This window comes from Pinus tabuliformis, chromosome 3_1, assembly GCF_031772625.1.
Source record: "Pinus tabuliformis cultivar Carrire ecotype Pingquan chromosome 3_1, CPIR1, whole genome shotgun sequence".
NCBI lineage: Eukaryota > Viridiplantae > Streptophyta > Pinopsida > Pinales > Pinaceae > Pinus > Pinus tabuliformis.
The window spans coordinates 247,993,458-248,003,240 of record NC_142301.1 but is presented as its reverse complement, the minus strand read 5'-3'; the positions used below and the strand labels follow the sequence as shown (position 1 = coordinate 248,003,240).

The 9,783-nt window shown below is 36.9% G+C and overlaps 1 protein-coding gene across 1 annotated transcript; it reads right to left on the bottom strand.

The window, feature by feature from the left end:
- Nucleotides 1–217: 217 nt before the first annotated feature.
- LOC149186730 (uncharacterized) lies at nucleotides 218–766 on the bottom strand. The gene has a single exon (XM_089409428.1). The coding sequence runs from the start codon at nucleotides 764–766 to the stop codon at nucleotides 218–220; it is 549 nt and encodes a 182-aa protein (XP_089265554.1).
- Between the last annotated feature and the right edge of the window lie 9,017 nt (nucleotides 767–9,783).

The window sequence follows — 9,783 nt, the reverse complement described above, 5'->3', positions numbered from 1 at the left end:
TAATGATTAAGTTAAGGGGCTCCCATCGTGTCGCTTCCAAGTGAGTTGGCCATATGCTATCCACCTTCCCATCCTGCTCATTGCAACCCCAGTTAGCTAGAAAGTCTGCTGCTTTATTACCTTCCCTTCTAACATGGTTGATAATCCTATAGTCAATACGTTTCATAATTTCTGCCAGGTCCTGAATTAGTCCGGCCATCCTCCAACTCTTTGCTACCTATTCCCAATCCTTCCCATTATTCAATTTTTTGAGCATCTCTATTACTAGGTTTGAGTCTCCCTCGATTTCTAACTTTGTGTACCCATTTCGTATTGCTATTCTGATGCCTTGATAGACTGCCATTAGTTCAGCTTCGTTATTGCTCATTATACCTCCCCAATCAGCATAAACCCATCTGGTCCATCCTTGACTATCTCTAAAAATACCTCCGAATCCTGCTGGCCCCGGGTTCCCCTTAGATGCCCCATCAAAATTTAGTTTGATGAAGTCTTCGTGAGGGCATTTGAACTTGGTTGGGCTTTGGTTGTGAATGCTCTGATTTTTTTTCTTTTGAGGATAAACCATGCCTTGTTCCAGATTTAGACTGGTTAAGATTCGACCTTCTTCTGGAGTTGTTTTCCAGTCTTCCTGTTCCCAGGCTTCCGCTAGGATAGTCTCCCTTATAAGTTTTTGGGTTCGTTTCCATATCATCTCTGGAGGATTGATTTTGTCTTGAAATATTCTTTGATTTCTCTCTTTCCAGATTAGCCATATATTGAATCCCATTGCTAAACTCCAGGCTCTCCTTACCACAGGGCTAGAGAATTGACCTTTCCCCCATTGAAAAATGGTTTGTTTAATGTCCTGTGGATCCCGGTTTGTCTTTCCGAAGAGGTTTCTGATTTCTTCCCATTGTTGCTGAGCTACAGGGCACGAGTTTAGGAGATGTTCCTGCGTTTCTTTGTCTTGTTTGCATAGACTACATCTGGGAGGTCCGTGGAACCCTCTCCTCTGTATCTGATCCCAAGTCAAGATGCGACCTCTTCCTACCAACCAGGTGAACAAGGTAACCTTTGGCCACCACTTATTCTGCCATATTTGTTTCCACTCTAGTGTATGATCTTCTTGCTCCTAACGGGTTGTTAAATAATAGGCTTCCTTTACCGTAAAGGTTCCTTTTGTGGATTTACCCCATCGAAGTATATCCGGGCCTGTTCTAATTTTAATTCTTCTTGAATCCATTTCCTTTACCAGCAAAGCTTTCTGTTCAGTATTAATATTACTGTCCCATTCTTCCGGTTTCTTCCATGCTCGCCAAGTTTCATCTTGCCTTTCTTCTTCCCAGTATTCACTAACATAATTTAACCCTTCCGCTTTAGCCTTCTGGTATGTGTTTTGCAGGTCTTGTATCTCTATCATTCTTTCTCTTTGCTGCCAGGCTTCCTCCCAAAATTTAGCTATATTTCCATTCCTTATTTCCCAGAATGCATGTTTACCTATGATATCTCTGTTTTGACTTGCCAGTTCCCAGATTGTGGAGCCTCTTGGAACCTCCACCAGTCTAAGAATTCCTTCAGTAGTTGTGGGCATATTGTATTTTTGGGTCCATATTTTTTTCCATAAATCTTCTCCACCTTTCATCCATCTCCACCATAGCTTCACTCCTAGAACTTGGTTCAAAATATACGGGTCTCTGAGACCTAGTCCCCCTTCCTCTTTAGTTTTTGTTATGCCTTTCCATGATATTAGAGCCCATTTCTTTTGTTGCTTTGGTCCTCCCCATATGAATTTTCTGAATATCTCCGTCATTTTTGTGCACACTCCTTTAGGGACTGCCATTGCCGAGAGAGGGTAGATGGGAATTGCTTGAAGAATCGATTTAAGGAGCACTAGTCTTCCCGCTATATTCAGAGATCGAAAGGACCAGTTAGCCAGTCTGTTCTTGAGTTTCTCAATGGTATGTTGCCAGTTTGCTATCCCCTAGGGAAAATTTTAAGAACCCCCCCTAAATTTATATGTATAATAAATGGGCGAATCTCCATGGTATATAGGAAAAATGGAAGGCGATTTTATCAATAATATAATATGTATATATATTTTTTTGCGAATCTCTCACCAGACATGGCGAATATTTTACTCAATTATAAAATCTTGTAAGATCTTGGCGAGTCTTTCACTAAATAATAAAACTTTGTAAGTTCCTAGTGAATCTTAGCATTGTGAACTCTTAGAGAATTTTTTGAAAAAGTATAAAACCATATATGACAAGAGCCACATGGTGGCAATATCACTTTTTTTTTTCACATTTCCACGACATGGAACTTGTTTATAAAATTATAAAAAAGCCAACCAAGTCCCTTATAATATGCAGGTAAGCTTATAACAGAGTCTGATACATCTACTATGCTTGTCTTCATTCAAGTGTCATAGCTACTATACTTAACACTGTGAATCACAACTCTCTCAGAACTCAACTCTATAGTGTAATTAAAACCTTTGGAAATTGAATCTGACAAATCTATAAAAAGGATTAGTGAAATAGAAGCTTTTGTGAATGAGCCCACTAATTATCACTGCTAAACAATCAATCTAGACTATGAAGTCTTCCATCTTGATCACAATCGTGCTCACGATCAAGGGAGTGCAACCACCTAGCCTGACATAATGGCCATCATAGCTTCCAATAATCAACAACCACCTTGCAAGGACATCCTAGCTCATGTCTCATGAATTTTATTCATCAATCTTAACTGATATAAATCTTATAAAGATAATATTAGAATCCCCTCTGGATTCATTGTTAATACAAGGGTAGAGGAAATTTTCTAGCTCAAGGCACTAGCCAATACCAACTTTGGTATTTGTGACCCCTTTGTGGGGATGCACCTACCTTGCCCCGTTGGGTTTCTGCCTTGTAACATAGTTCAAGGATCACAAGACTTTCCAATATTCCTACTCCATTAGACACACTTTATATGCTATACATAGTGAATGGAAAAGAAGCATTATAGAACACACAATTTCACAGAAGGAAGAAAAATCTTAGCCAGTTCAATATCAAAATCTTAACCACTGATTAATAAAGAATAACAAGTAGTGTAATGAATTGTTCCGAGTTATTTATTTACAAGCTGTAAAGAATGTAGTGGAATGGAAAATATTACTTAGGCAGCCCTTCAATATTTTCTACTAATATGTCTGTGCATGTACATATGAAATTAAGAGCATTGTTGAATACAAAGTTTCCTTTTCTCTTGCCTCCATTTTGACAAATCAGTGTGAAATCAGTGTCACTTTGAATCTCCTTTCCTGTGTGGATGTTTTGACAAATCAATGTGAAATCAAAGTCACTTTGAATTTCCTTTCCTGTGAGGGATCACATCCACAGTTGATTAGTAAAATATAATCTACTATATATTATGTTCAAGAAACTAACTGCAATCTACAGTGGAAACAAGACCTCAATTCTTATTCTGAATTTGAATATCTCAGGACAACATAAGAGATAAAAATGCATATGGCCTTAGTAGCTAGAAAACAATCACTCCATCATTATAAGACCACCTAGATTTCGACACTTAATCTAAATAATGGCACTAGTTGTAGTGCTTATTTGCATTAACACCATGGAAAAGCAACAACAATGTTTCAAAGCACACTTACTAGAAAAGTTGTAACGTTCCGAGAATATTTAATGATAGCATCTGAACCTCATAGTTATGGTGGGGAAACTAGGGAACCCAAATATTGGAAGGTATCTCATACCAAATCTGAGAAAAAAATAAAAAAGGGAAAAAATCAAAATCTATAAATCAAGCAATGAATTGTTTACAAATCAAATACAATTCCTTTAACTAACAGTTAAATTGTGGTGATATATTTAAATATTTAGTAAGAGGGTAACTTCAAACCATTGAATATTACCTTTGTCATTACTGTCCTCAATGACTGAGATTACAAATCAATACTTATGGAAAGATTGTAAGAAATTCTGTGAAATAGTAAAGCGTAACCTCTATTTTCAAGCAACAAAATCAAGACATTGTTACATCAAGAGCGATAATTGATACATAATCAATGAATCAAGTCCTTGTATGGCACAAGCTTGTTTCACAACCTCTATTTTCTCAATAACAAAATCAAGACATTGTATGTGGTTATTGCCAAAAGGAAACTACGTTCTAATTTGGAAGAGGATCTTATCAAAAGACATGGATTTATTCAAAGCTACAAAGCCTAATGGGTTACTCTTGATCCACCACCCCGAGAGGGATCAAATATTTTTTCACTCTATGCTAGTTTGCATATCACGATATTTGATACCTCTCAGGGGTTAGTAGATCCAAAGTAAAGATGGATCTATGATGGTTTAATTCCCCCATTTAAATAGGCCACATTCCAGGTGAATACCATGGGTCAATACCATGTGCCATTTTTATTTTTATTAATACTAATATTAGGGTTAATAATGTTTTTTTGCATGGTATTAATAACAATCTAGTCCATGGTATTTGTCCCATAGTATTTTTCCCATAGGTTTCACCTAAATATAACGCATTTTTTAGTGTTCGTAAATATAAGGTGACTTATGGAGTAAATATAAAAAAATGTTTTATTTGTTTACCATACCTCTCGTTTATTTATATTTTTATTAATTTACCATACATCTTTTACAAATATGGTATTTCGCCCATAGGATTCACTTAAATAAAACCTCTTTCTTGAGCCTTCATAAATAGAATGAGGGTTTGGACTAAATATAAAAAGAGGTTTTATTTATTTACCATACATCTAGTTTATTTATATTTTTATTTATTTACCATACCTTTTGAGTAAGTATAAAAAGACGTTTTATTTATTCATCATACCTCCACTTTACTTATATTTTTATTTGTTTACACCCTTGCATGTATATAAGGTGACTTATGGAGTAAATATAAAAAATGTTTTATTTATTTACCATACCTCTCATTTATTTATATTTTTATTAATTTACCATACCTCTTTTATAAATATGGTATTTGGCCCATAGGATTCACTTAAATAAAACCTATTCTTGAAAATGGGCGAATGGATTCACTTAAATAAAACTTATTCTTGAAAATGGGCGAATGAAAGGTTGTAACTCCTAATTTCAAGGGCTAAATTTACCTTTTTTACCCTCTCCCTTAAAATAAGGTGGGCTATTTGAGGTGATTTGTAAAAATGTACTATGATACAAAATATTCGCCCACTAAAAATTTAAAACCCCTTAATTTCGCCAAACGGTGAACATTCGCCCCTAAAATTTTCTATACTATCCTCAGAGGATTTAAGGCTAAAAGATTTCCCAAGTATTTTGTAGGTAATTCTCCAGAGCAAAAACCCAGAATTCTGGTCAAGTGGGTTTTGACCCTTTCTGGTGTATTGAAGAGGAAAGTGTTGGATTTGTCCTTGTTAATTTCTGTGCTTGATGCTTCCATAAATAGGTCCAGGATCCATTTCACTCATTTAACTTCTCTCAGAGAAACAGCATAGAAAAGCATAATGTCATCAACGAACTGTTGATGTGTAATAGGTAGATTATTTCCCCATGGTCTTAGACCTTTGATTTTTCTCTCCCTCAATTCTTTTTTGAAGTATCTTCCCAATCCTTCAGCTGCTATGATGAACAAAAATGGGGATAAAGGGTCTCCTTGGTGCAATCCTCTTGTGGCATTGAAAGTCGAGGTTGGTGATCCATTTAAGAGAATGGAAAAATTGGGGGTGGATATCATATTATATATCCAGTTCACCCATCTATTGCAAAAACCAAATGCCATTAATATTGTTTTAAGGTAATTCCAGTTTAGACGGTCATATGCTTTTGAGAGATCTAGCTTTATCATCATTCCCGTTTCCTTTTTTTGTTTCAGAGAATGAATCACTTCCTGAGAGACCACCAATCCATCTAGAATTTGTCTCCCCTCCACAAACCCAGTTTGTTCCGGGGAGATTATGCTAGAAAGAATTGGTTTCAGTCTCTTGGCCATTAAAGTTGCAATAATCTTATATATTACATTACAAAGAGCAATAGGACAGAAGCCATGGGCTGTTTCTGAGTGAGTAGATTTTGGAATAGAGTTGAGTTTAGGCCGGGCCATACCTTCTGGTGTCTGTGTGATTCTTCGACCACCTCTAGGATGTCTTGCCCTAAGAAATACCAGCCTGCTTGGTAAAATTCCATTGTAAATATGTCTGGTCCAGGGGATTTGTTTCTTTTCAATCCTTTCACTATTTCCTCCACTTCTTCCAGAGTTACTGCCCGCATCAGCGCTAAATTCTGGTCTCTAGTGATCATTTTTGGGATTTCGTTGCATATCTTGCCTATAGCTTCTTCTCTATTCACTTGGGGTTCGGTAAGGATATCTTTAAAGTACCCTACAAGAGCCTGTTCCATTTCTTCATGCTGGGTTATACGTTGTCCTTCCTCGTTTTTGATGGAAAAAATTCTATTCCTTTGTCAGTGCTGGATCATGGCTTGGTGGAAGAACTTTGTGTTCCTTTCTCCTTCACGAAGCCAGTTTATGCGAGACTTCTGCTTCCATAAGATCTCTTCCTGTTTTCTGCGTTCCTCAATTTGGCTTATCACTATGCCCTCTTCTCTACTTCTTTCCTCGCTCCTGCCTTCTGTTATAATTTCTTGTTGCAGTTCTCTCATTTTTTGTTCTAAACGTTGCTGTTCTATGAATATATTCCCAAATTCATCTTTGTTCCACTTTTTTATTTTTTCCCTGAGTTCTTTTAGTTTTAGTTGGAAAGTCTGCATCTTGCTTCGCCCTCTTTGTTGGCTCTTGGTCCACCACTCCTCCACCTTTGGCATGAACTGTTCATTTCTAAGCCAAAACGCTTCAAACCTGAAAGGGCATCTTTTGGGGCTCGCTTTAAGGTCTATTTCTAGCTTGATTGGCCAATGGTCTGAGCCCATTGCTGGAAGAATCATTGCTTCAATGTATATATCCCTATTCATAATTTGTTCCGATATTAAGAATCTATCCAGTCTCGATGCGATCTGATTTATGCCCCCTCTGCGATTATTCCATGTATGGATTCCGTTTATTGTAGGGATATCAACCAATCTTTGTTCTGATATCATATCCCCAAAAGCTTCCATGTCTTGGTCTGTTCTCCTCAATCCTCCTCTTTTTTCCGCTGTGGTCGTGATCATGTTAAAGTCCCCGCCTGCAATCCATGGCATCTCCGGGTATAGTCTTCGAATTGTTTTCATATTTTGAAGGAAGTTTCTACGCTCATTTGATAAATGCGGACCATATACCCCTGTAAGGACTATCCATTCCGACGAACCTATCATTTTAAAGGTTCCTGAAAGGATTCGAGGGAAGCTTATCCAGTTTTCAAATTGAACTTCCTCAGGATTCCATAGGATTGCTAACCCTCCTGCACTGCCTGTCGCGTCCTGACCCATTATCTCATATCGAGTATTGAACCTTCTCATTATTTCTTCCATTTTCTGAGTGCTAATATTAGTTTCTTGAATTATCATTATACTTGGTTTATCTTTTTTCAGTCTATCTCTCAGATATCTCTGTTTTCCCCTGCTATTGAGACCTCTGATATTCCAGCTTGTGATTATCATTTTAGTAATTTTGGTGGTTGTTGAAATACCTCTGAGAGAGGTATAACTCTTCCTGAATTCACCAACATCTCCCCCACCACTTGGATTGTTTCACTCATCGGACGCCTACCTCTTTTCCTTCCTCCTTTGCCAATGCTGCCCAATCCGATATTCTGAGTCCCTTGTGCTTCTGGTTGTTCTAGTTGACTTGCTGCAAGTTCCCCTGCCTTCTCCTTGTATTTTTGGAACATCTCTTTATATAACTGCTTCTTCTCTTCTGGTATAAACCTTTCATCTAAAAGCCTCCATTCTTGTAACAATCTCCTCATTATACGCTCCTCCTCTCCTCCTTTGTCCTTTTGAGGATCTATCTCCATTTGAGTTTGGTCATTTGTCTGGTCCATGTTCTCCTCTACCCCTCCTTGTTCCATGTTTCCTTGAATTGTGTCCTGTTTTCCTGTTTCTTTTTTTTGCTCCATAGGTTCCTCATCGCTATCTTCCTTTTCTAACCCAATTTCCTCTTCCTGAAGGGCTTTAAACTTGTTTTGATTTTCCAATGGCACTGTTTTAATGGGTGGTTGCCTCAGGGGCGAACCTTTTACTGATTTTCTTCTGGTGGGCACTTCTTTAAATCCCTCTTCCTCCCCTTCAGTTGCCTCTATTGTCTTCTTCTCCTCTTCTTTCTTTTCAGTTGATTCCTCTGCCCTATTTAAAGGGCATTGTCTATAGAGATGGTCGTATTCATGACATCTTCTACAGCGAAATGGGATGTGTTCGTAATCCACTGGTTGCTGCCAGACCTCATCGTGGTATTCTAGTTCAATAAATTCCGGAAGTGGCTCTGTTATATTCATATATACACATATCCTGGCGTAAGATGTGTATCTCCCTCTTTTGGTAGTCTTAGCTACTTTAACAAATGTCCCTATTGCATTACCTATTCCTTGTAGTATCTCTGGGTCCCAAAACTCCATTGGTAGTTCGAAAAGTCAGATCCAAATAGGTGCTGCTAACATTTTCTCCTTGTCTGGATTATAGCAATCTTCCCAGTGTCGGATGAATAGACCAGCATTGTTCATGAAGTAGGGTCCTCCTTCAAAAATCCTTTCCTTATCCTCCAGATTAGAAAATATAACTGTAAAAAAACCCTTAGCACCCAATTTTAGATCTATATGCCCCTTAGGTTTCCATCTCTGTTGTATCCATTTGGACAAATCCTTCTCAGATGGCCAAAACCCTACGAACTTACATATTAAAGCATGATCTCTCATATAACTTCTATACTCTTCAAGTTTGTTGTTCAGAATTATGAACCTGGGTCTTTTCGATGCCCTTGGAAGACATTTGCCACTTAATCCCACCTGCCAACGGGCTCCCATTACTGGGGTCTCTCTGTTTTTTTTCTTTGAACCATTCTGCGCTCCTATTCTGCTTGACTCCCCTGCTGTTATGTTCTTGTAGGAGGGGATCTCTCCCCTCCTCACTTCTGCTCCCATTTCTCCTTCAGTGCCCTCTGTTTTCTGTCGCCTCTTCTTCACCCGTATCTACAATTCTCTGTCTTGGACAAACACAAGAGGTCCGGCCTCCCCTGTGTTTATTCTTCGCTTTCGATCTGCACTCAACAAAACTGACTCAAACCCTAGCTAACATCGAAACCCTAGCTCTCTCGTGTTCCAGTACCACCATTCTCCTGCTTCATGCCTCTCGTTTAGTTCGAGAACAACAATGTTCTCCCTTTATTTTGTATTATTTAGTGCGTATATTTACAATTTTTTTGTTTTCATTTTTATTGAAATTAAAAATAAATAATTTTCTATAGTATTTTTTATTTTATTTTATTTTTAAAAATAAATATTTATATGGTATGTAATTGCCATAATTGATATAGAAACAATTTTAATGTTTTATTAATAATTTTTATAAAATTTGTATATATTTTCATATTAATAAAGTGTATATTTGTATACATTTTCATATTGATGAAGTGTAGTAGAGTTTTATTTTATAATGTAAACATATTTTTCACTATTAAAAAGGATGAATAATTAAGATAATAGTTAAATATCTATCTTAAATAAAAATTTAACATAAATATATTTATATAAAAATAACTATAAAAAAATTTTCCTATTCCATGATAATTGTTTCTGAAAATGTGTAACTTTAGACCTGTGTGTATAAATAAATTGAAAAGAAAAAATTATTATGG